The sequence below is a fragment of the Macaca thibetana genome, chromosome 5 (genome assembly GCF_024542745.1).
Source record: "Macaca thibetana thibetana isolate TM-01 chromosome 5, ASM2454274v1, whole genome shotgun sequence".
In the NCBI taxonomy this organism is placed as follows: Eukaryota; Metazoa; Chordata; class Mammalia; order Primates; family Cercopithecidae; genus Macaca; species Macaca thibetana.
The window spans coordinates 161259834-161286572 of NC_065582.1; the positions used below are offsets into that span (position 1 = coordinate 161259834).

Genomic DNA, 26739 nt, shown 5'->3' on the forward strand with positions numbered 1-26739 from the left:
CAGATGAGGAAGTTGCTATTGAGACAGTAAATGACAGGGCTACGAGTGAAACCCAGCAACCTGAGTGATTCCAAGTCCAAATTCACTGTGCTCTGCAATCCGGATTAAGCCCTCAGTACAGCTGACCTACAAAGAGGTGTGACCTGCTTAGTCCTGCAAATGTTTCTTAAAGTCAGCTCTTCCGTAGCAAGTTATTTATTTATTTATTTAAGAGTTTAGCTCTTTTTGCCCAGGCTGAAGTGCAGCGGCACGATCTTGGTTCACTGCAACCTCCTATTCCCAGGTTCAAGTGTTTCTCCTGCTTCACCCTCCTGAGTAGCTGGGATTACAGGCACCCACTACCACACCCAGCTAGTTTTGTATTATTTGTTTGTTTATTTATTTATTTATTTATTTATTTATTTATTTATTTCAGATGGAGTCTCACTCTGTCGCCCAGGTTGGAGTGCAGTGGCGTGATCTCAGCTCACTGCAAGCTCCGCCTCCCAGGTTCAAGCGATTCTCCTGCCTCAGCCTCCCAAGTAGCTGGGACTATAGGTGCCCACCATCACGCCCAGCTAATTTTTTGTATTTTTAGTAGAGATGGGGTTTCACTGTGTTAGCCAGGATGGTCTTGATCTCCTGACCTTGTGATTCACCCTCCTCGGCCTCCCAAAGTGCTGGGATTACAGGTGGGAGCCACTGCACCCCACCTAGTTTTGTATTTTTAGTAGAGACAGGGTTTTACCATGTTGGCCAGGCTAGTCTTGAACTCCTGACCTCAAGTGATCCACCCGCCTCGGCCTCCCTCCCAAAGTGCTGGGATTACAGGCATGAGCCACCGCACCCAACCAACATGTTATTTTGACTAGCACAGGTGGTTGGCAGAACACATAGCACTGAAAGGCCATACTTTCCATTCAAACCAGAACTTTCTTTGAATGCAGCAAAAAGGTAGTGGCACTCCAAGGAAACAAGAAAGGAACAACTAAGAAACTCTATCCTATTTTTCTCACTTAGGCTGAAAAACGCTAACTTGGAAAGGGTGGCCCATTGCTCTTTTTCCTTTCAGTTCTTCCTTACTCATCAGGAAGGCAGAGAGCATGGGCAGAATGTGTACAAAAAGTGAAATCAGGCTGGGCAGGTTGGCTCATGCCTGTAATCCCAGCACTTTGGGAGGCCGAGGCGGGTGGATCACCTGAGGTCAGGAGTTCCAGACCAGCCTGGCCAACATGGTGAAACCCCGTCTCTACTAAAAATACAAAAATTAGCTGGGTGTGGTGGCACACACCTGTAATCCCAGCTACTTGGGAGGCTGAGGCAGGAGAATTACTTGAATCCTGGAGGCAGAGGTTGCAGTGAGCAGAAATCACACCACTGCACTCTAGCCTGGGCGACAGAGCGAGACACTGTCTCAAAAAAAAAAAAAAAAAATTAGTGAAATGAAAACAATTGAGTTAGTTTTGTGCAATGCTCTCACTGTTCTTTTAGGAATAAAATACACGTGTGAGCTACACGTAAGAGCTACGTCATGTCAGTGATTCCACAGACGAGTTAACAGGCCTTATCTTTGTGTTTGAAATTGGCATTGCACAATATAAAACTGCACTTTTCCCCAGGTTTTTGAACAAGAGGCTCCACAAATTATGCAGCTGGAGGGTCACATAGTAAGTGGTGGGTAGTGACATTTGGTAAGGGAAGAGACCTCACTTCTTTATAAAATAGATCCAAGGAGGTCCCCATTTCCCTGTAATTAAAAACAACACACTCCTTTTGGGTTTGATTATTTTATTTATCCCTTCCCACAACCAGTAAAAAAAAAAAAAAAATTACAATCAGGCCTGGTGTGGTGGCTCACGCCTGTCATCTCAGCACTTTGGAAGGCTGAGGAGGGCGGATTGCTTGAGCTCAGGAGTTTGAGACCAGCCTGAGCAATACAGTGAGACCCGGTCTCAAAATTATTATACAATCAATGCAAGTACAAAGATTCAATTTTTAAAAATCACCGGAGTACAAAGATGGCCACAGCCCCCGCCCGGGTTTAACTTACGTATATACAGAGTGGGTGGGGCGGGCATGGCCACAGAGGTGGTATTACAAAATATACAAAGTGGTTTCTTTCTTTACATTTCATAGAAGAACCCTGCCTCATTTCCAAATGAGAGCACTAGGAGCACAAATCATCCAGACCGTTTACCATATAACTTATGAAAAATGCTGTACAGGGGTGTGACTATAAATATCGAGTATTCGGCTCTGGTTGGGAATTGGTATCTACAGGGGGGGTCAGGGGAGGACTGTCTGATATCCTGACCTGCTGGGGTGGTGGAGAAGCTGGGATGGGGGAGGCCCCAGTCTTGCCACACAGCTACACCCACTCCTCCTTTCCTAGATAAGGCTGGAGCTCACTGGCCGGGAAGAATTGGAATGGCTGAGGGTGGGGCGGGGGCAGTCGTGTAATAAGGCAGGAGGCTGTGGAAGGCACAGAGAAGGCATCTAGGATGAGAAGGAGCACACCCCTTTGACCCGGGGACATACCTGTGCTAGACTGTACTCAGTGATCCCAGTTCACTGGGCAGTCCAGTTGGGTACAGCTTTCCCCAAAAATCTGGAGTTTTGCAGGCATGGAAAGAGGACAACTAATCAAAGCCCATCTACGGGAAAATGGAAAAATGTTTGGAAAGAGATTCCAGTGGGTGGGTGCATGGAAAGAAGGAAGTAAACCCCGCAAGTCATCTTGCACAGAAAGTGAGGAAGCAGAGAGAGGGGGAGAGCTATTCCAGGCGCAGATACTCCCTGGGTTTCAAGGTGGCAGCATGCAGGCTACGAGCCTGGAGAACTTGCACGTTTTATTTCAAAAGATCCAACAGGGAAGGTTTTTGTTATCTGACCAAGAGAGGAGCATTAGGCTTTAGCCACAATGCTTTTTAATTTGGCTTCTTAGTTTGCTAAATTAAGAACCTGAGGCCCTTTTGGCAGATAAACCATATCCCCTGAATGCTATGCTACCCATTCCCCACTTTCTTCTCCTCCATCTGCCCCACTCTCTCTGTCTCTTAGGAAGACAAGAGCAGCAGGTGACCACGTGTATCCAGCCTGAACTCTCTGTAGTTCAGGTGTGGCTCCCACTCCTGAAGCATGAGGACAAGGACACTCAAGTGAACTGCTTGGACTAGCACACCTGCCCACGTGAGGAAACCCTGACGGGGAATGTGGGGAGTAGTAGGAAGTGGGATAGACCCACACCTGTGGTCTGCAGTTTCCAAACAATGACACTATGTCCCCTGACCCGGGCTGATCTGGGGCAAGGAGGTCATGGAGCTGCTGCTCTTGGTTGCCAGACTTTGGTTTAAAAAAAAGGGAGAGGCCTGAGCTTCATAGTCACGGAGAATACACTTCCTTATCTTAGAGAGCCTCTCATACATTCCTTCCCTGGGCCTTTTCTTTCTGAAGATGGTTTTTGAGTCTGAAAACAGGTTCTACTGACCAACCCAGCCAGGTGCAGGATTAGACCCCCGTCCAGCCAGGTGCATTCTCTAATTCTCTTTAGGTACCGTCCTGTGCCTTCCTGGAGTAAAAGACTACTGAGTGACCAGGGGCGGGAACAAAAGTGCCCTGCAGGCCTATCCACCAAGCCAAAGGGAATCGAGTTAGGTAGGACTGCACCAATTTCATTCGCTAATGGGGAACAAATCTCCTCGAGGTGGTGAAAGGGTGCAGGGTGCAGAAGTGGGAGAGAGGAGAGCATGCAAAACTCAAGGCCCATCCCCCCACCTCTGACGATCCGGGCCTCCCCCTACAAGGCTGTGCATTCGGTCTTTGAGTCTGGGGCACGGACCTCACCCTGAGCCTCTCTGCTAATGGTTATGTTATCAAAGGTCTCAGGGGCCTTGACAGGGACACCCTGCGCCTCCTGCCCCTCCTCCAAGTCCTGGCAGCACTTGCTGCAGCGGCAGCACTTGGGGCAGCCACACAGCAAGCAGCACACGCGGCAGCACACGCGGCAGCAGCAGCAGCAGGGCATCTGGAAAGGGCCGGTGAACTTGGAGATGACGGCGTCCCAGGGCTTTAGCGAGTGCATGCACAGTGGCAGGAAGTTCCAGTTCTGGAGTTTCTTGGGCAGGACGCGTGGACAGCGGGACTGCAGGAGTCGGAGGCACAGTACCAGGATGATGATGAAGACGACGGGAACCCCGACGCCCACCAGCACCGGCCAGCCGGCCAACGAGAGGCCAAACACTGTCAGCGGGATCAGGAAGAAGAAGATGATCAGGTAGAAGACGGCGAACCAGCGATACTTGGCAGAGATGTTGCCCAGCCCCTTGGCCATGCGGATGGGCAGACGAGTGAACGGGATCGGGTACCACAGTAAGATGCCGGAGATGTTGAAGAAAAAGTGGCACAGGGCGATCTGCAACACAAGAGGTTGGACAGGTGAGGGCCTGTTGCCTAATGGGGGTGGCAGTAGGGAGGAGGGGACGGGGGAGGTAAGCTAGCAGGCATCACAGGTAGCACAGTCTCGGGCCTTCCAGGCCTTCCTTGTCTTTGCGGTTCAGCCCAGAGGGTACCTGGTTTCCATGAGGACCTACTACATGTCTGGGAGGGCCAGGAGCACTCAACTGTGCATTAGCTCAATCCTCAAAAAACACTCTACAGAGTGTCAATCATTATTTCTTGACATGAGATAATGGAGCCTCCTCAGCTCCCACAGGTGGGAGATGGAAGAGGTGGAAATTCACATCCTGGGAGCCTGGCTCCAGAGGCCAGGCGCTTAGTCACTTTTCCAAGGCTGCCAAGGTGCGAAGTACCATGCCCAGGCTATGAACCAGCACTGTCCAATACACTAGCCGCATGTCCACACTGAGATTTGCTTTAAGTATGAAATACACACTAGATTTCAAAGACTTAGTCCCAGAAAAGAACAATGTCAAATATCTCAATTTTTGACAGACTGATTACATGTTAAAGTGATAATGGTTTAAATCAAGCACATTATTGAAGAATGAATCTGCCTGTTTCTACTTTTAAAAATGTATCTGCTAAAATCTTTTAGGATGACATATGTGGTTAATTTATATTATATGCTTGAATTTCTATTTCTGTTGCATAGATTGCTTTGCCTCATCAGATCTTTATAGTAATCCTAATGAGATAGGGGTTATATCCTCCATCTTTCACATGAGGGAATTGACGCTCAGGTTAGATCACTTGCCAAAGGTCATTTGGGATGTAAATGGTGAGATAAGAATTCAAATCTCAGGCTGGGCGCAGTGGCTCACGCCTGTTATCCCAGCACTTTGGGAGGCCAAGGCAAGTGCATCATGAGGTCCGGAGTTCAAGACCAGCCTGGCCAACGTAGTGAAGCCCCGTCTCTACTAAAAATACAAAAAAATCAGTCAGGCGTGGTGGCAGGTGCCTGTAATCGCAGCTACTCGGGAGGCTGAGGCAGGAGAATCACTTGAATCCGGGAGGCGGAGGTTGCAGTGAGTGGAGATCACGCCACTGCACTCCAGCCTGGGAAATAGTGCGAGACTGTCTCAAAAAAATAAAATAAAATAAAATAAAATAAAATAAAATAAATAAATTCAAATCCCAAAGGTCTTGCACAAAGTAACCTAGATGGTCCACGCCAAGGAGTTCTCCTAATTGTAAAGTTCCCCACAGGAGGCAGTGAGGAGATGGGAGGTGGTGGCTGTGCTTCTTAAGTACCCTTTCTACATCTATATCAAGGGGCCACCCCACTTCTGCTGAAACCACCACCAGTTATGGGAGTCTTACTGCCTGTCTCAGAACTGATAGTTTTGATTGTTCTCATATCAAGGTCCTGAAAACTTTACCTGTGGCTTCCCCTCCACATATCAGTTCCATCTTTTGGACAGCACAGAGAAAAGCCTGGCTCTTGTTAGAGACCAGTTTGCAAGACCATGTGTGGTCCCACCCCCAGGGCCCCTGCCCCCGGGCCCCGAGTCCTCACCTGGAGTGAACTCCTCAATGTATTGCCAGGGCTGGCTAAGGCGGCCAGGATGGCGGTGGTGGTGGTGCCGATGTTGGAGCCCAGCGTGAGTGGATAAGCCCTCTCAATGGTTATCACTCCGATTCCTTGGGGGGGATACAAACACAAACACATCAGCCCCATGGGATGACAGGAAATGGCAGTGGTGGCCAGAGCGAGAAGCTCAGGAGTAACTCACCAATCAGGGGAGTCAAGGCCGACGTGAACACAGAGCTGCTCTGCACGATGAAGGTCATGCCTGCCCCGACGAGGATGGCCAGGTAGCCAGTCAACCACGCAAACGGAAAGGGGAAATCTGGAAGACAGAAGGAAGATATGTCATGGCCTCTCTGGAGAAGGAATGGGCTGATGGCCTAGGGCAGGGGCTGGGCTTACAGGTGAGGTTGTACAGGCACCTCCTCATCCTATATATGGTCTCAGATTACAGAGTAGAGTTTTAGAATCCAGTTTCATTCCCCATTGTCTTTTGCTCCACATATTCAGATGGAAAAACCAAGGACGCAGGTAAGTGTTATGGAAACAAAAACACAGACTCCCTGGAGGTCAGGTTAGAAAGAGTGAACCCACCCAAGTAACCACTCTCCTTCCAGAAAGGGCTGAGAGCATGCTTCCTCCCCTGCCCTGGCCTCCCATTAGCACCCACATTCGACCTTCAACCTTCATGTCCGCCTTAAGGAGCATCAGGAAAACACAGCAGCTTGGAACATGCCTACTAACTGAGTCCTCCACCCAACCAGCACCAGATCAGGCCCTGCATTTCCCACAAGCACTCAGAGTTGCTCTGTTCCCCCAAGACAACCTGGGGTGGGGGGTGAATTTTCTTGGCTACATTTAACTGAGTTGTCATGGAGTGATGATGTGATTGGCTTAGTGAGCTCTCATTGGCCAGGACACCCTACTTGGCAGGAAATCCTCTTGGCCAGCAGTCTCATTGGCCACCTCTAGATGCTGATGTATTTACACGTCACATTTCCTTCACAAGAGTGAAGGGAGGTGGGGGTGTGGGTGGACACCTGGGGTCCTTTTTCTAAGGGGTCTTGACAGAGCCAGTAAAGCCCTGAGCATACAGGAAATCCACTAGGAAGGAAGGCCTGATTCACAGTTCTCCAGATAGGAACTCCTTCTCAGGACCTTGCCAACATGCAATGGAAGCTTGGGCCTGCTCCCTAGACCCCACCCAGGACACCAAGAACATTTCCACATGAATGACATCCTCACTTCTGCTGCTGATCCAATCTGAGAGAGAAACTCCATGCAGAGGCCATTGCTAGATGGGAATCTAAAGCACCCTCACACCCCATGCAGTGGCCATGATGACACCATCCCTCAAGGCCCACAAGTGAGGGCAGTGCACCTACCAGTGTTGATGGTCTTCTTGATGACAGTGGCGACCTGCCCCTTGAGCACAAAGCCCAGGATCTTGACAATCATGATCAGGCAACCACAGAGGACCAGCAGGGAGATTATGAGCAAGATGATACCCACAGCAAGATCTGGGAGGTGGAAATTCACGAAGATATGCTGGCCTAAAAAGACCACGAAGAACCTTGTCAGGAGGGCATGGAGCCACCACGGCTACAGATTGTTATTTATTCCCCCAGATCCTATCTTTTCTACGAACAGATTCCTGGTTGTTAGTTTGACATATGGCAGCCCCAAATCAAGACAGCTCTTCTCAGCCTCCTTTGCAGCAAAAGCCACCACTGAGATTATGTCATAGTCAGTGGGATCGCATGAGGCTGGAAGATCAAGTGATGACTTTAAAAATCACACAACTACTCAGGGGCAGACCCAGCCCAGTTCTGTCTCTAAAGACCATGCTGTGGATGGTCTAATTTTTTACTAATGATAAGTATGCTTTGAGGGGTTCCATGGGCAAGTCAAAGTAAGGGGCATTGCTAATTATAAAGCCCCTTCTGCATCCCCTAGATAATTCCAGCAAAACATGGTTATACGAATTAATATATAACCATTATATAGCGCCTAGAATGTGGGAGGTGGTATGTTAACTTGATTCTTTGGGGTAATCATACCTAGAGTATTAAAGTATACCGCTCAAAATTAATGTGGTGGGAGGGTGGGAAGAGAGAAGCAGAGATATACAAAAGTATATGTAAGGAGTAATTAGAATAATGAAGGGTGGCTGGGTTGGAAAAAACATTACAGCTTGTTAATAATCAGAGCATCATGCAAGCTCACTGTCTGTTCAAGCGCTATAGCCCCAGTGCCCTGAAATGGGGCCCGCTGTACAGTGGGGACTAATTGAGTGAATACATCTGTTCTATGTGGGTCCCACATCTTCCTTCAAATCTGGTTGTCATCTCCCTAAAGTTATTTTATTTTGACACAAGCTACCTCCCTGTTGCCCAGGCTGGAGGGCAGTGGTGCGATCTTGGCTCACTGCAACCACTGCCTCCTGGGGTTCAAACAATTCTCATGCCTCAGTCTCCAAAGTAGCTGGAATTATAGACTTGTGCCACCATGCCTGCCTAATTTTTTTGTATTATTTGTAGTAGAAACAGGGTTTCACCATGTTGGCCAGGCTGGTCTCGAACCCCTGGCCTCAAGTGATCGGCCCACCTTGTCTTCCCCAAAGTGCTGGGATTATAGTCATGAGACACCATGCCTGGCCCCTAGAGTTATTGACTAAAGGAGTCTGAACAAAGCACGTACAGGAAACCCTATAGAATCTGTTGGGCTTTTCTGAGGTGGTGTGGAGCTGGCAAAGGAAATGGACTCCAAGTTCCAGTTTTGCCCTTGCTGTGGGACCTTGGGCCTGTCACCTCAGTTCCTAAGCCATAGTTTCCTCTGCTGTGAAAGCGTGTGGCTCCTGCTTGATGTAGGGCAGGTGCTTAGTGACTCCTACTGTCCTTGTCTTCACTTACTGGGACTTCACACAGATAAATACGTCACCCCCAGACAACACCTGTCATAGCGGCCAATCCACTGAGCTCCACTCACATTTGGCGATGTTCTCCTTGTAGGTCACGTTCTTCATGGTCCAGATTTGGATGCCATCCGTCCAACAGAGGGAAGGGGAGGTGCAGTTAGCCATTGAGGGAACAGTGACATTCATCTGGGTCTGGATGACAAACACGACAAATGCCCACAACGTTGGCTTTTAGTGGGGAATGGGAGGCAATGGCGGGGGTGGGAATGAACGGGCACAGACACCACACACGGTGCATGTAGTGTGGTCCCAACAGAACAGTTCCTTTCTCTCGAAGACTTATTTGTCACCTTTATTAGAAATCTCTTAGAATAACTGAGGACAACTGAAATCAGCCTTCACCATTTAAAAACATCTAGTTTGTTTATTTTAGTCTCCAGTCTTTAGCACCCCACAAAAAAAAAATACACGTACACCCCAGAAGCAAGGGCAAGCCACAACCCAGGTGCAAAGCAGGCTGGGTAGGTTCCTGACAGAGGGCATGAATGCTCTGGGCCCAAGCAGGGGGAATACTCTGGAAGACTCTGGAAAGTAAGAGAGATGATACTTGCTGCCAACACCCATAGGGCGTGCTGGACTATTTCCTTCCACAAGTCCCTCCAAAAATGAGAACAGAATGGCAGGCAGAGCTAAGTCTTGTCCAAGAGGCATGGAAATAACAAATCAGGAATAATGTATCCCCGGGATGGGGCAAAAGGGAGTCTGTCTGTCCTACTGTTTACCTGCATTCAGCATTCATTCAGGGACTTGTTTTCTAAAGGCATTCACTGGTCACTTTTGATTTTTCAGGGGCTCCCAATATTTCTTTCCTCTGACTTTCTATTTAAATTCCTTGAAGGCAAGATTTGGCTTACTGCTGAGATGCAAAGGTTCACCCACCCGGGAATATCTTGGAAACGTACCATGTTGGTAAAAGTTTTGCACCAAATCTTGACAAGACTCTTGTTTTTCGCGGTTTCATCGTTCATTGCAATTTGGCTGATAACTTTTTTATCCAACTGTGGAAACAGTAGACAGGAGACCATCAGTACATCCTCAGAACCGATTTAGGACACAAACCCAGGGGGTTGCAGTGAGAGGGGCTCTAAGGAGATAAATGTGACTGTGAGCCCCCAGAGAGGCAAAGTGGGGCTCGCTCTATCTGCAGAGGCACTGATATCTAGGGAGTAGGCAGTAGATAGTTTCTGGATGACTGAATGGCCAAGAAAACCAGTAAGAGTGAAATCACAAGGTCCTAGCAAGGACCCAGGGAGAAGGGGCTGAGATGACTCTAGGCAGGAAAGGGTAGAACATACTTTATTAAGTCCACCGGTGTTGAGGACAGCAGTGGGAACAAAGTGGTCTCAAGTGTCCAGTCTTAAGAAGCACCTCCACCCCAATAAAGGTGGCATATCATGGAAGTCAAAGTAACCGTCAAGATCACTCTATTAGGTGGTCCTAAAATTCTGCCTCCCTTGGCCTTTTCCAGAGGCAGCTACAGAGTAGTGTTTATTCATCCATTTATTTTTTAAAAACAATCTCACTTTGTCACCCAGGCTGGAGTGCAATGGCACAATTCTCAGCTCACTGCAGCCTCAACCTCCCGGGGTTCAGGCAATCCTCCTGCCTCAGGCCCCCACCTAGCTGGGACTACAGGTGCACGCCACCATGCCCAGCTAATGTTTTGTATTTTAGTAGAGATGGGGTTATGCCATGTTGGCCAGGCTGGTCTTGGATTCCTGACCTCAAGCAATCTACCCACCTCGGCCTCCCAAAGGGCTGGGAAAACAAGGGTGAGCCACTGTGCCAGGACCAGAATAGTGTTGTAGACACTCTATATCTGTCCGCTTAGGTAGGGGATGTTGTGGATAGGAAATTTGTCTCTTTCTCTCTCTGAAGGAGCCAAGTTACCTGGACAATGAGCTTTGTGAAGGGCTTAGTGATGACTTTCAGAAGATCGGGTGCATCTTCTCCATTCTTGAAGTGGAAGCTCTCCACTATAAGCTGGGTTACGACCTCAAGGTAATGGGTGGCCACCTCCACAGGCAACAGCACCAACACGGAGAGCCAGTTGAAGAAGTCATGGACAGTGGCTCCTGCAAAAGCTCTATGGGAGGGAAAGCCCAACAGCCAGATTAGTCACTAAGCAAGTGGGCACCATGTGAGGTGGGCCATTACCTGTGTCATCTGCCACCCTCTGCTAGGTGTCACCTACGGAAGTGTGCACATGTATGCAATCTCATTTCTGTTCTCTCATAGCAATCCCCAAAGTGGCTGGTAGCTATATCCCCGTTGGCCAGATGAGGAAGCTGCCGGGCCAGCAAGCATGTTACGGCTGGAATAATTAGCTCAGCAATCACTGCTTCGAAGAATTGCATCAAGGGCACTTTTGTATCATGTATATTGAAGCCCACCTTCTTTTGGAAAGGTGGGGACCAGTATGAAGGCAACCAAAGCGCTCTATGAGGAATTTTCAATTGTTCCAAACACGTAGAAGTCATAAATCCCCAAAGCAATTTTTAAAAATTTAACTTAAAAAGACCTCCACGCAACTGAATTCTTAAACTTTTTTTTTTTTTTTTTAAGATCTTGAAAGTGATGAAACATGAATAGTTTCCATGGGAAACAAGGCTAAAATATTTTGCATCCATCTGAGGAGGTTCAAAGATTCCTGCTCGATTCCATCTTATCTCCAGATTTTAAAAACTCTGTTTGGATGTTGTCTTCAATGAAACAGCTTCCCTTTAAAAAAAAAAAAAAAAACTGAAGGAAAAAAAAAAAAACCTAGCTAGAAGAGGCTGAGAAACACTTAATTTTCACATTAACCTTTTTGAAAGAAAAGAGTTTCCAACTGTCTACTTGCTCTATTTTCAGATTTTATGCATGCCAGAAACTACATTTTGTTTTTTATTAACTTGTAAGTGAAGAACAAAGAAAAGGTGGAATGGGTTGAGCTGACCGAAAGTGGAAGTTTTAATAAGTTATAATTATGACCAAACAAAACAATATTTATTTATTAATTTTTTTTCTTTTTTTTTTTGAGATGGAGTCTCGCTGTGTCACCCAGGCTGGAGCGCAGTGGCGTGATCTCGACTCACTGCAACCTCCACCTCCTGGGTTCAAGAGATTCTCCTGCCTCAGCCTCCAGAGTAGCTGGGACTACAGACACTTGCCACCATGGCTGGATAATTTTTGTATTTTTAGTAGAGATGGGGTTTCACCATGTTGGTCAGGCTCCTGACCTCAGGCGATCCGCCCACCTCAGCCTCCCAGAGTGCTGGCATTACAGGCATGAGCCACCACCCCCAGTCCTAATAAATTCTACTCTTCTAACTGGCCTTGTTTCAATTCTGCCACCCAGCGGCTAAGTTTCTAGCTAGAGTTTGCATTTATTTAGCGAACTCAATGTGCTGGGTGCTCTACCTGCTGGATTGTATATTTAATCCTATGACAACGCAGTGGTGAGAGATAATATTATCCCTGCTCTGCCGATCACGGAGCTGAGTCTAATCAGCTGGTGAGTATGTGATCCAACCCTAGCCATACCTCCCTGTGATTACTTCTAGGAACTCCAGGAATGAACCTGATAAGCATGTCATCTTTGACTGGTTAAAAGTAGTTACAACAACATGGCCGAGAACAATAGAGCTGATATCGCAAAGGCTGGTTTTGAGCCTCTTACCTTCTGAATTCACTTCGGTCTCCCACCTGCATGAGCGCAACAATAGTATTGGTGATTGACGTTCCAATGTTGGCCCCCATGATAATGGGGATGGCAGCCCGAACAGTGAGCACTAGAGTATGGAAAAGTGCCATTAGCAAGCTTAGAAAGGCAGCTTGGAGACAGGCTAAAGTGATCCATGCTGATATCCTCTAAAGAAGTAGTTTTTATCCCCTATGCAAGTGAATTCTTAAACTTTTTTTTTTTTTTTTTTTTTTTTTTTTTTTTTGCACCTCACTATGCACCTCACTATGAATCTGATGAAAGTGCCTTTCTAGATTCCTCCCTCCTCCCTATTGCAGATCCAAGGCTAGCCTGAAGGAGACCCGGAGGCACCCACTGATTAAGGACTTAGGTGGAGTGCCAGGGCTTGCACGTACAGGTGAGTCAGTTGTGCATGGCACAAAGGCTCGCTTTTAAGGAAGCATCATTTTTTTCCTTCTTTTTTTTCTTTTTTTGAGACGAATCTCGCTCTGTCACTCAGGTTGGAGTGCAATGGCGCGATCTCAGCTCACTGCAACCTCTACCTCCCAGGTTCAAGCGATTCTCTTGCCTCAGCTTCCCGAGTAGCTGAGATTGGAAGCACGCACCACCACATCCAGCTAATTTTTGTATTTTTAGTACAGACAGGGTTTCACCATGTTGGTCAGGCTGGTCTCAGCCTCCCAGAGTGCTGGGATTACAGGCGTGAGCCACTGGGCCCCACCAGGAAGCATCATTTCTGTGCTAGATATCAGACACTTCATTCCAGGCAGTGTAACTTTTTCAAACAAAATCAGCATATTGCTGCACTTTTTTTGACATAAACAAGTAAAATATTTTGAAAGTGTAATACCTTTTTCTAACTGGACCGGAAACATTCTAGTTAATTTTGGCTACGATGCTGGCTTGGGAAGAAAAATAGTTCTGGCCAGGGGCAGTGGCTCAGGCCTGTAATCTCAGCACTTTGGGAGGCCGAAGTGGGAGGATAACTTGAGCCCAGGAGTTTGAGACCAGCCTGGGCAACACAGTGAGACCCAAGTCTCTATTTAAAAAGAAAATAGAGAAAAGAATAATAATAATCAGTTCAAACTGGTCCCCCTGAGAGAGTCTGTCCAACCTAGCCGCAGCAATTATCAGGCAGGTACAAGTTTAGTGTGCCATCTCCCCAAGCTCAGTTGTCCCAGAGCAATTTGTGATGAGATTAGTTGTCTTTCTGCTTAGCACTGAGAGTTGCCCAGTCCCAGAGAACTAACTTGCTGCAGTGATGGAAATGTTCTGTGTCTCTACTTCTCAGTAGGGTAGCTGCCAGCCACAGGTGGCTCTTGAACACTTGAAACGTAACTAGTACAACTGAGGAACTGAATGTTATATTTTAATTTTAAATCAATTAAGGTTCAATAAAATTAATATTGCCACATGTGGCTAGTGGCCACAGGTCTGGAAAGCACAGTCCTAGAGAATTCAGAGCTGAGAACTCCAGCAGCAGGGTCTATTTCCAGATCCTGCCATTGAAATGGAAACAGGAAGTTGCCTTGGATCAAGAGGGGAACACACTGTAGCCAGGACAAGATAGCAAGACAACGGTAACAAGGCCTGGACATATTCAGCGTGAATTCCTGCCCACCCCTTCCCTCCCCCAGACAGACAGAAGAGTGTCTGGAATGCAGGTGGGCTCATGGGTGCCCTGACTCACATGAAGAGGCCACCATGCTGACAACGATGGACGTTGAGGTGCTGGAGCTCTGCACGAAGACGGTCACCAGCACCCCGATCACCAGCCCCAACAAAGGGTTGGACATAATAGAGCTGTTGCTGAAGAACTGTCCTGCCATTTTTCCTGGGGAAAAAAAACAAAAAACAATCATAACGTGATCGAGGGGGATTAGGTAGGCAATGAGTAAACAGAAGCCTCCATCCAAGGCCAGCTGGCTGTGGGTTGGAGAGTCCAGCCTCCAGTCTCCATCCCGGCAGTCACCCAAGGAATCTTGCTTCCCCATGTCTTTTCCCAGTGCTGCTGATAAGGCAGGAAACCCACTGGCTGCCCACACGTGCCTCCTGTCTCTGTCTCTCTGCCCTGGTTCTCGACCCACTGTGAGCCCCCAGTTACTCTTGTTCCTTCGCCCTGCATCCTCCCACTCTTCAAACACTCCTCGGTCAGCAAGCCCTTCCATGCTCAGGAGTCCAGCCTCAACTCTGTACTGGGACCAGTGGGTGCCAGTGAGCCTCCTGGATGTCTCTGGGGTGTATACCTAATTCAGATTTATCCTCCAAGAGTAGATCTCTCTATCCATCCTTAGCCCTAGCACCAGCCTGTAATTGAATGCTGGGAGAGTTATCCTCAAGAGTGTGCCTGAAACCATCAATGCATTCCCAAGTCCATTGTATAAAGAAGATGGAAGCCCAGAGGATGCAGATGAATTGTCCGAGATAACCAGACAGCAAAGCCCATAGCCGATGTTCCCATGGACCAGGGAGCCCAGAAACAATGTTCAGGAGGCCGGGCGCAGTGGCTCACGCCTGTAATCCCAGCACTTTGGGAGGCCGAGGCGGGCAGATCAACTGAGGTCGGTAGTTGGAGACCAGCCTGACCAACATGGAGAAACCCCGTCTCTACTTAAAACACAAAAATTAGCCAGACATGGTGGTGCATGTCTGTAATCTCAGCTACTCAGGAGGCTGAGGCAGAAGAATTGCTTGAACCCGGGAGGCGGAGGTTGCGGTGAGCCAAGATCGCGCCATTGCACTCCAGCCTGGACAACAAGAATGAAACTCTGTCTCAAAAAAAAAAAAAAAAAGAAGTTTTTGCCCCTCATGTTCTCCCATGAATGCCTACCTCCCCAACTCTCCCAAGCCACACAGATGGGTTCCCAAGAGAGGCACCAAGGGTTGCAGAAATCCATGGTCCTTTGTGACACCCAGATCTGAGACTGAATCTTACTCTGCTAATTACAGGCTGTGAGTCTCAGGTCTGGTTCATGATATCTCCGTAAATGGGAGAGCTCTGGGAAAGAATGTTTGATAGAGGGCCCCCAAAAATGCCTGCACCTAGTAGACACTCAGAGTGCTGCCTGTTTGTTTCTGATGTCACCATTGAGGTACCAAGGTAACCAAGCACATGGTGACTTCACTTCCGGGTTCTCACACTGCATGGGCACACGCGGCCCTGAGGGCTGTGTAGGTAACTACAATGGATGCAGATTCCTCCAGCCCAGAGAAGGGGCTCTGTCCTTCCCCCAGCAAGGGCCCACCTTTGAAAGGGCGCTCTTTCTCATTCCAGAATTATCTCTGGTGGGGAGGATATAGGAATTCCTTGGCTAAGTTTTTATGTCAAACAACTTCCTGCCTGGGGTTTGTGGACAAACTCAACTGGCTGATAGCTTGGAATAGTCTCTAGCCCCAGTCCCTGGCCTAAGCCACCTGGGCCAAGTCATAGCCCTTTGTGTAGGCCTCGGTTTTCTCTTCTGTAACAGAAAGCATAGACTTCATAAATGATCTGAGGTGGGTTCCAGTCCTAAAACACTCGAGGAGGCTGCAGCTGGAGAGGGCTTGCTGAGTTTTATTCTCGGAACCACATTTCATGATAACGCCCCTCACCCCCAGACCTTTCGGTCTTTCATTCTTACCTCCAACCAGCTGGAAGGCGCTACTAAGAACATCCAGGGAGCACACAAAAAAGTAGAGAAATCCAAGAAGTAAAATCAATCTCCCAATCCCTTGGAAGACACAGAGAATCTTCCCTTTGGCGTCTCTCTCTGCAGCGGGGTGGGGTGGCGGGAGAGAGAGAAAGGCATGAAACTTTTAGTGCTGGAAACACTGAGAAGTTCGGCAATGAGCTCAGAGCTCCCCCCGCCTGCCCTCCCTTCCCAGCCTGGCAGCCGTAAGTTCTTATGTCTAGCGAGGCTTACAGATGGGACGCAGCCATCGCTGTAGCTTTCAAAGCAGTTACCACTGTGGTCCATTTAGCTGAAACCCCTGGTAAAGTGCCTCTAAAGGATTTGCATTTGGGAGGAGGGGTTCAATGTGGTCTGTGACAGAAAAACCAGGCTCCATGCTCAGCTGAGCCACAGTGTCGCTGAGTGAGGCAGTTAACAGCACTCGCCACCTGCTAAGTGCAGGGTCGGAGATAATGGCTGTCACGTTCCGAACAGCAGAGTATTTTCCAGAATGCAGCTGCACAGCAGCAATCAGCCTCAATTTATGGAGGGCTTGGGGCATCATACATCCTGGGATGCTACATCGTTCATCGTTAACTACTGTTTACTCCACTGGCTTTTAAAATGGTTCCCATCTTACCCCTCCCAGCTCTTTCCTTCCTACCTCTCCTCCCCACCCCACACCCCAATCTCCTTTTTCCTCCTTGCTGTCTAGTTCACTGGCAGACCTTCTGCCCTACATACACTTGGAAATGAAACAGTGATTGTTTGCACCAGCTGTCTGGCTGCATATTTTGTTTTTCTAGAAACCTTCCCTAATGCCCATATTTGGGTGAGGAGACCCCTCTGAAATCTCTCTGAGAAGAGGGGCCTTTTCTGTTTATCACTGTATCCACAGCATCTCCAAACCAGTACCTGGAAACTGTTCTCCCACAGCGAATTATAAGGAGCCAGACAATGTCCATCTTTGCTACAACCACAGTGCCGGGCACATTTGTTGAATGAATGACCCCCAATTGCTCCAACATGCTTTGACTCAACCTCAAAGATGGGAGGGTGGCCAGACACCGTGGCTCATGCCTGTAATCTCAGCACTTTGGGAGGCCAGGGCGGATGGATCACAAGGTTAGAAGTTCAAGTCCAGCCTGGCCAACACGGTGAAATCCCATCTCTATTAAAAATACAAAAATTAGCCTGTAATCTCAGCTACTCGGGAGGCTGAGGCAGGATAATTGCTTGAACCCACGAGGCAGAGGTTGCACTGAGCCAATATTGCACCATTGCACTCCAGCCTGGGCGACAGAGCAAGACTCTGTCTCAAAAAAAAAAAAAAAAAAAAAAAAAGACGGGAGGGTGACATCCCTAGCCAGGACCCCTGCTTCAAGGGCATCAGAACAATGAAAAGGGGGGAGGGACACGAGGATGGTGACACTGTGAACCACAGGAAGTTTCCTGTTTCCTTCCTGAATGTCTCAGCTGGCTTCACTTTTACCTGACCACTTGATCCCCGAGTCCTGAAGCGTGGGTAGGTTCCAGGGGTCGTCCACCTCAGTGGGCTCCTCTATCAGTGTAGCCGTGGAGTAGGTCGGCAGAAGTTCAAACTTGGTTACAGGTACCTCAGTGTTATCTGCTGAAACAAGCAAAAGGGGTCATGAGGAATCAGACCTGGGTCTCCTGCAGACCCCTCACAAGAGGCCGATCTGCAGACAAACGAGCGACACTTACTTTTGTTGGTCTCTTTGCTTTTATCAGGGGTGATGGGTTGCTGACTTGTAGCCCCTTCGAGGTACTTACTGGGGTTGGGCTGGGCATCTCCCAATTCAGGCCAGGGAGCCATGGTCTGTGGATGAGAAAACAGTTTAAAGCAGCAGTCATGGAAAGGAGGCGCACCGAGATGCTATAAGAGGAAGAATCATCAGTTGCAAAGCGTCTACTGGGTGGGGGGTTCGGGGGGAGGCGGCAGCAAAAGGAAGGGAAGGATTTCATACTTATGCCCCCTAAGTGTGGCATCTTAAGCGCCATATTTCAGTCCTCTGTGGTTCCGCCTCACTCACCCGGTCACTAAAGCAAACTACTTCTTACAATGTTGAGTTAGCTGCACGTACCACCTTTAATCTCCTAAACTTGTTTTTGTCTTGACTCTCTCCTTCAGTCAAAAGCAGGGAGCAACGGGTGCCGTGGCTCATGCCTGTAATCCCAGCACTTTGGGAGGCTGAGACAGGTGGATCACCTAAGGTCAGGAGTTCGAGACCAACCTTGCCAACATGGCAACTAAAAATACAAAAATTAGCCAGCGTGGTGGCCCATGCCTGTAGTCCCAGCTACTCGGGAGGCTGAGACAGGAGAATCGCTTGAACCTGGGAGGCCTGGGAGGCAGAGGTTGCGGTGAGCCGAGATTGTGCCATTGCACTCCTGCCTGGGTGACAGGAGTGAAACTCCATCTCAAAAAAAAAAAAAAAAAAAAAAAAAAAAAAAGGCAGGGTGCAAGCCCATTCATCTTTGTTGTCTCATAGCATACCAAATCCTCACAACCCTTCAATGGCACTCCATCTACTTCTTATATCAAGACAAGTGCACTGCAGATCTATGCAAAACCTTGTCCGGTGAAATATAACAGATTTATACAACTTAGTGTGTATGTGAATATATATGCAGGGGCCAGGCGAGGTGGCTCAGGCCTGTAACCCCAGCACGTTAGGAGGCCAAGGTGGGTGGGTTTGAGACCAGAAGTTTGAGACCAGCCTGGGCAACATGTCAAAAACCTGTCTCTACTAAAAAGACAAAAATTAGCAGGGGGTGGGTGCCTGTAATCCCAGCTACTTAGGAGGCTGAGGCATGAGAATTGCTTGAACCTGGGAGGTAGAGGTTGTAGTGAACTGAGATCATGCCACTGTGCTCCAGCATGGGGGATACAGAGCGAGTCTCTGTCTCAAAAAAAAAAAAAAAAAATATATATATATATATATATATATATATGCAAGTGTTTGTATACCATCTGCGTGTTTTACCTACCAGCCAGGGCTTCTGTGAAAAGTGTGATGGACCTGGTTTTAAAATCCAGCAGTGCCGCCTATTAGTGGGTGTGTATTTAGGCAAGTCCCTTTATGCCTCTGAGCATAAACTGCCAGTTTATCCATCTATAAAATGGAACAGTTCTTGCAGGGTTATGAGACTAATGGTGAAATTAAAAGTCTAGAAAGTGACTGGCATTGAGGAGGCATCCAATAAATAGCAGCAATTATTACTATGTCATGTTGTCTGGATTAATCATCCTTTGTTAGAACCACATTCTTTTCAGCCTTCATAAAAGACCTTCCTACAATCCATTTTCTTCACAAAGCCTTTCTCAGTTACAAGGCACTTGACACACCTCACATTCCAGTCCTTGCAGTCCTTTTTCTTTGACACTAGACAATTAGTCCTTGTCCATTAGACAAAGCAGTCCAAAGGACTGGAAAAAGGCAATTCACAGAAAAGGAACAAATGGCTAAAATGCCCATTAAAAAAGAAGCAATCCAAGATGGGTGCAGTGGCTCACGCCTGTAATCCCAGCACTTTGGGAGGCCGAGGCGGGTGAATCATCTGAGGTCAGGAGTTCGAGATCAGCCTGGACAACATGGTGGAACCCCGTCTCTACTAAAGATACAAAATTAGCCGGGCTTGGTGGCGCATGCCTGTAATCCCAGCTACTCAGGAGGCTGAGGCCGGAGAATCACTTGAATCTGGGAGGCAGAGGTTGCCGTGAGCCGAGATCACACCATTGCAACCCAGCCTGGGCAAGAAGTGTGAAACTCCATCTCAAAACACAAAAAAGGAAGCAATCCAATATATTCAAACTAAAACAGTGACAACTATCAAAGTAGCAAAAAGAATTTAAGTTTATTATGCTGTGCTGGAAAAGATGTTATGAGTTGAACACTGCTAGAAGCTCCGGAAAAGTTAGCAAACTGTCCAAAGTGTCTTACGTTCATCACACATCTGTGACCCAGTCATTTCACTCTAGGAATCAGGAAGCTAGGAATATTTGCTCTCAGAAATATCTAATCTGCACTGATCGCCTCTTCCAAGAGGGCTTTCTAGAGCGTGAGTCCACCTGACCCCTTTCCTCTTCAACCTATTTCCTGCTTACCAGACTGCAAAGCCTACCAAAAAGGAGACTTTGTCTTGTTCATCACTTCATCTTCAAGGTCTTAAGCTCTGCCGGGCGTATTTATGACAGAATGAATGGGATGTAGACCAGAAAGATATTTGCTGCTTTATCATTTACAGTGTTAAAAAATAAAATAAAATAAAGAGAAATTACTCCTTCTAACTATAGTATGTCCATACATTGTAAGAGTATGCTATTAAAAAGGTTATACTGCATCAGTAAAACCATAGGAAAATGCTTTAGATAAACCGTGAATCTAAAGCACTTCTTTTTCCCATTCACAGCATCATCTCAACAAGGCAGACAAGATCCAGAAATGTTCTCTGGGGTTAAAGTGGGTGGTGAGACTGTGGGTGATTTTTTAAATTTTCTTCTAAAATTTTCAAATTCTTTTAAACGATGCAACTCAACCCCTAAACCCACAAAGGTAAGATGGCTCAGTCATACCTGGAGAGAGGGAATCACAATGGAGGGGGTGCTGGTTCTGCAGAGGCCTGCCTCTGACTACATGCAACCCTGAGCCACTCTGAGCTTCAGTTTCATCATTTCAAAAATGGGGACAATACCATCTCGCTTACTGAGCTGTTATGAGGACTAATTGGTTAATAAGTGTGGGTGAGGCTACAGCATGGTTCCTGGCAGAATAAACACTCAGAACTCTTGTTTATTCTTCATGACACAATGTGGAAATGCACTGTGTCACGAACAATAAACAAGAGTGTTTATTATGTGGAAATGCATTGTGGGTGCACTGTGTGTACCCTACACCATAAGCTCTTCATCTCCAATGTTCAGCACGGTAGTGAATTTCAGTCAATATTTGAATAAATGAACCCAAAGCCTTCATGGGAGAAAGATGCTAACATTTGTTTTGTGGCAGGGGAGTGTCCTATGCAGTTTGTGACCTCATTAAATCTAATAAGGAAGGAGTTTTTCTTCTCAGTGTACAGACAAAGAAACTGAGGCACAGAGAAACAAAGAAGCTTGCCCCCAGCTACCTGGAGCTGGTGTCAGGATATGAACCCAAGACTGCTGGCTCCAAAGCCAGAAGCTTTTCCATAGATCTCACAGCGAGGGGCAAAGGTGGGAGGAGGAATTCTCCAGCCCTCAAAGCACCAGGGCACCCAAGGACCTTAGGTCTAGGCACATTGAGGGCTCTGAGTGTTTTCGGATAGCTAGCTAGATTGGCATGTCTACAGGTCACTCCCACGTGGTCATTCAGATGCTGGAAATGCCCACCCAAGAATGTTGCAATGGCTGAGCAGGAGCATGTGGTTGGGGGTGCGGGGAGGAGGGTGGGACGGGGGCGGGTATTACATGGTGCAGGCAGAGAATGTACCCTGGAGCTCTGAGCCCCTCTGAAGCCTTTCTCCTACCCTCATAGACCTGGCGTAACCACTGCCTTGTTTTCTCCCAGCCTTCCCAAGGCCTCACTCCAGCACATTCTTGCCACCTACCAGAAGCAGCAGAGGAAGGGAGAAGTCATCATTTGGAAGCTTTTTACTAAAGCCCAGGGAGGGGCTCCCCTGCTGCCCACACTGGCCTCTATAACTGAGCTGCCTGTGTGCCTCACCCTCTTGGCTCCACTTCCTGTCCCACATGGGCACCCACTGCCAGAAAGAGCTCTTATACTTTCTCAAAGACCCAGGAGAGGAACTTTCTTGACTCGTCTCAGACTTGGGAAGCAGGGGAATGTAGGGCACCTGGCAATCACCCAACCCCTACATTCACATTGTTTGGGCTTCTCCAAGCAAGGCCTGTTCCGGGGCCCCTTGTATTCAGAGCAGCAGTCAAGGCCATCTGAAGAAATGGGGAGAAGAGGAAGCCCAGGGCAGTGGTCCTGTGAGGAACCAGGACATGGACACACAGTCTCCCACCAGATGGTGGCCTTCACCAGCACAGGGAGTAGAGTACGGCCACTGTATCCACAGCACATAGGACAGTGCCAGGCACATGGTAGCCAACAGTGTTTATTAAGGACTTTGTGCCTGGCACTTGCAAATTGGTGCACAAATTTACTCACAGCATTTCATGTATCTATGTAAACTAGAGTCTCCTTTAGAATGAACAGTATCCTCGTTCTAAAGAGGGAAAACCTGAGCCGCAGAGAAGGTAATTGCTTCAAATCACATAGGCACCAAACACTGCAGAGATAAGTTCAACCTCATGCAGGCCAATGTTCTCAGGATGCCCAGGAAAACTTTCTTGTACTTTGAAAGAATGACTCCGTGCTTCAAACATTCCCAAGAGGGTGATGGCTCTTTTTTCTCTGCTTCCCTTACAGCCATCACAAGGAACAATAATCACCCCTATAGGCTAAGGATGGTGGCTCACACTTGTAATCCCAGTACTTTGGTAGGCCAAAGTGGGAGAGTCCCTTGAACCTGTGAGTTTGCAACCAGCTTGGACAACATAGCGAGACCCTGTCCCTACATTACTGCTAATAATAATCTCTTCAAGGACACAGTGGTGGTAGTGATGAGAGGAGTCAAAGAAGCAATTGGCCTGGGCCTCACATGGCTAGATAACTTCAGTTTACATTATTGATGTCACACACTAATGAAATTTTAAAGACATTTATTCTATCACTTTAAACTTCGGCCATATCACCAAACCTCACCCTCACCATGCACTATCAATTTGTATTTTTGGCATCTTAAAATAAATCCTGTAAATAACTTGTAACTATATCAGTTATGCTGCATTGTATTGGGAGGGAGGTTAAAGCAGTTAAATTTGTAAATATAAACATCTTAAACATACCACAATCTTTTTATAGCCCTCTTTTTGTACCTTTGCATTTTTAAAATTCACTGAGATGAATAAATTCCCTTGGATGTCCTGATTGCTCCCTGCTGTCCCCAGAATGGAAGTGGGGGTGTGGGTGAGGATGGAGGGATGGAAGATGCCTGAAACTGGTTATTAAAGCCCAGTTTATTCCAAAGCACTCTGATTCTGAGAGGCTGTTTTCCTCATTACATTGAATTCGGGCTATTTTTGTGTCCCCTTTGTGTCTAACAGCAACAATCAGAAGCCCATCTTCATACCACAGGGCACTTGCTTCAGTGAGACGGTTGAACAATCTGGGAGAGTTTTGGATGGGGCAATTTGTTTAGTATCCAATCCTTTTACAAAGCACGCCCTTCTTATCACCCATTTCCCAAATTACAAAAGCAGAGAAGATCATGATCAGCTGGCATGGGACAAAAGAAGCAGTCTTTTTTATTTTCATTTTTTTTTAAACAATCTGAAACAATGGCCACTCCCACAGGCACAGTTTTCCAAGAATACCCAACCCAGGACAAGTTAAAGAACTGCCAGCACACAAGGGAAGAAGGAAAAAGGAAAGAAGGACAAGGCCCAGAGCCATCAGGGCTAACACATAAACCCCCTGGGGCACCTGAACAGGAAGAGTGGACTCGGAGTGATGAAATCCATAAGCTGCTTCCATGAAATTAACATGTTTGAGAAAGGGACCTCCTCAAAGAAAACGAGATTCCAACTCTCCTCAGCGCAGTGCGAGCCACCCGTGGCAGGCATCGCTCCACAGAACGTGAACTACCTCCATGCCATGCAGCCCCCTACTTTCTGGCCTGAGGATGCGCAGTCCCCGAAGCCAACCACTTCTGTGCACATCTCTTTGTAAGTCATCTCCCCAGCCTGCTCACCCATTTCTGGCTTGGAAAACAGAAATTGTGGGCTTTGCTCCCCAAGACAGCTGAAGGACGGACCCTTTGCTGATGGCCACGGGCCCTAATAGAAACAAACTAAGGCTGTCTCCTAGGTACCCTAAATAACTGTAAACAAGCACTGTAGCACGTGGAAGTCACACTTGGGTGGGGGGCAGTGTCGCATCACCAGGCAGCCACCACAAACCTAGAATTTTCATGTTCCTGAGCTGTCGCATTCCCCTTCTTATAAAGGGTGGAAGACGGCAGCCCAGGGGCTCACAGGGACTAGCGTTAAGTCACATAGCTAGTTGGTGACCCAGCCACAAAGAGCCTAGCCATCCTGATTCCTGGGTGGAGCCTTCTATCCCCTGGGCCTTTCTCTTCCAAACCACGACTCTCAAAACAGTGATCATTTTAGAATCCACAAGTGTGGTTGATTAATAACACTGTCAATAGTAAGAGTGTAGCAGTAAGAGCTGTAATAAAATCAGTAACCGTGACATTAAGAAGAAAACAGCTTGAACATTGTGAAAAGCTTTGGTTTTTTTTTCACTTCTGTGGCCCAAAGCCAGCCAAGTTCCTTGAAGTCAGCATCGAGGGGTATTTACAAGAATTAAGTGAATCAAAGTCCTTGAAAGAGCCAGGAAGCGCCCCTGCCCCGGCGGCGGTACTCACCAGCGCTCCCTCCGCAGGTGCTGGGCTGGAGGCGGCGGCCAGGTGGAGCGCAGCGCCCCGGGTATATATGGCGAAGGTGTTGCGCAAAGAGGCCTGCGGCCGCTGTCATCACGCCCCTCGCACATTCCAGGACCGCCTGCCGCCGCCGCCGGGGCACTGCCTACCTGCCGCCTTAATGAGCCCATCGAGACTTCGCCCGCTGCGCGGAGAAGACGGGCGGCCAACCAAGCTGCCGAGAGAAAAGCTCCGACTGGCCCCGCCGCGCGAAAGGGGCCGAACGGCCCCGAACGGCCCTGCGCCCCTTGGCGCCCCGTGCGCCCTAGCCTGGCTGGTGCGCGCCCTCTCCCGCCCCGACTCGGTCCGCACGAGATTCCCGCAAGTGCGGGCTAGCGAAGCTCCCCCGCTCCTGCCTTCTCCTCAAGAACTTGAACCTCCTAGTCTAGTTCCTGTGAGGCTGAGGAGGTCAGAGATGTGAAGACACACATAAAAACCAGTTGGAAAGTCAGGGATAAAGCTGTCAGAAACAAAGCCTGGATTGTTCAGCTTTATCAGCCTGTAGGGAGCTCTCTGCCTTGGGAGTCTGGGCTCTAGGTTCGCAATGGGAAAGGCTGGGACCGTCAGGCTGAGGAAAGGGAAGGGGCTGTTATCACCGCTCGGTCCTAAGCCTGCTGCGGACATCCTGCTCTGCCTTGTGTCACCTGCGTGTGTATACAACAGTTCTCCAAACCGCTGTGAGATAGGATGTGTCCCAGGGAGAGTGCACCCCCGTGCTTATCGCAACAGCTTGCCCCAGTTCTGTTCCGGGCACTGCTGGGAGGGGCTGTCTCCAATGTGCACACGAAAGCCTTCCCTGGGGCTTAGAGTGGCTCCCTTTCTAGCTGAGGTTTAAGGGGTTAGGGGACATGATACAATTACCCAGGATTTGCTAAGCAGGAAGAAAACCCGCGGCTTGTTCTGAAACCCAGACCCTCTCCTCTGCTACACTCTCCTGGTTTTATAGTGGAGCAAAGTGAGGCTTAGCGAGCTTACTCGTTGCCCAGCTCCTCACAACAGCCGAAGCGCCCTATTGGAATCAGCTGGTTTCATTCCAACACCGAGTTCTCTCCACTGTGCAAGGGGAAGGAGTCGGGAGCACAACTTCCAGAAACCACAGAGCCTGGAGCTCTCTGGGGCTGGTGTTGGCCGTGGTTAAGCACACTGACTCTGGGCCCAAACTCCGGGAAATCAGTTCCCTGTTCTGCCCTTGCTTTCCCTGGCTCCGTTTGCTCATATGCAAACTGGGAATAATGGTCCCTGTTAGAGTAAAATGAGCTAAAATATGTAAAGAATGTGGAATGGTACTTGGCATATAAATAGTATTCAGTGCGAGTTAACCATGATCGTTTACACAGGGAACCTCTGGTGTTGGGAGAAGATGGGTGGGAAGCCTTGATTAGACTCATCTGGAACCTTCACTGGAGAAATCAAATCGGCTTGGGTTGCTGTTATTAGAGGGATGATGGTTTTGCTAGCGGGTGTTGGCCTTCAAATCCAGCTCTCAGACCGTGATCAAGCAGTACCTTTGCAATAAGCAGCTTCTAAAGCAGAGTCCAGTGACGACAGGAATCCCCTGGCACCTGTTCACCAAGCTCAGCTCTGCCTCCAGACCTGGGCAAGGCGGACTGCAGACACCACTTGGGTTTTCAGTGAGAAAGGCCTCTATTGCCAGGGTGCAGAGGAGGAAGGGTGCTGCACACACTGCTCTCGGTGAACTTGACCCGGATTCGGCAAAGCCTGGCTCTTAGTTCGTGTCCTGCTCTGCCCGGTGCTTGGAGGTTCACAGGAACAGGTCTTTTTTTTTTTTTTTTTTTTGAGACGGAGTCTTGCTCTGTCGCCCAGGCTGGAGTGCAGTGGCCGGATCTCAGCTCACTGCAAGCTCCGCCTCCCAGGTTCACGCCATTCTCCTGCCTCAGCCTCCGGAGTAGCT

The 26739-nt window shown here is 48.3% G+C and overlaps 1 protein-coding gene across 4 annotated transcripts; it reads right to left on the minus strand.

Annotated features, from left to right (window-relative positions):
* Positions 1 to 1750: 1750 nt before the first annotated feature.
* SLC34A2 (solute carrier family 34 member 2) lies at positions 1751 to 25053 on the minus strand. 4 transcript variants are annotated; one of them, XM_050790687.1, is made up of 13 exons: positions 24774 to 25053; positions 18003 to 18117; positions 17770 to 17904; positions 16248 to 16376; positions 14318 to 14461; positions 12604 to 12715; positions 10833 to 11028; positions 9845 to 9940; positions 8954 to 9074; positions 7351 to 7518; positions 6171 to 6287; positions 5954 to 6078; positions 1751 to 4390 (listed from the first exon to the last, which is right to left on the minus strand). In XM_050790687.1, exons 2-13 carry the CDS (start codon positions 18112 to 18114, stop codon positions 3776 to 3778), a joined length of 2070 nt encoding a protein of 689 aa, XP_050646644.1. In that variant the 5' UTR covers positions 18115 to 18117; positions 24774 to 25053; the 3' UTR covers positions 1751 to 3775. The 4 variants fall into 4 exon arrangements, with proteins under 4 accessions (XP_050646644.1, XP_050646646.1, XP_050646645.1 ...); XM_050790689.1 differs by having other exon boundaries at positions 18072 to 18117; positions 24774 to 24887; XM_050790688.1 differs by having other exon boundaries at positions 17770 to 17907; positions 18072 to 18117; positions 24774 to 24887.
* Positions 25054 to 26739: the final 1686 nt, after the last annotated feature.

Coding starts and splice junctions, on each gene's coding strand:
- SLC34A2 (XM_050790686.1), bottom strand. CDS start 18,114: ATGGCTCCCTGGCCTGAATTGGGAGATGCCCAGCCCAACCCCAGTAAG. Junction 7,519..8,953: donor CAAGGAGAACATCGCCAAAT/GTGAGTGGAGCT, acceptor TGGTCTTTTTAG/GCCAGCATATCTTCGTGAAT. Junction 6,288..7,350: donor CAAGAAGACCATCAACACTG/GTAGGTGCACTG, acceptor TCTGTCTTCCAG/ATTTCCCCTTTCCGTTTGCG.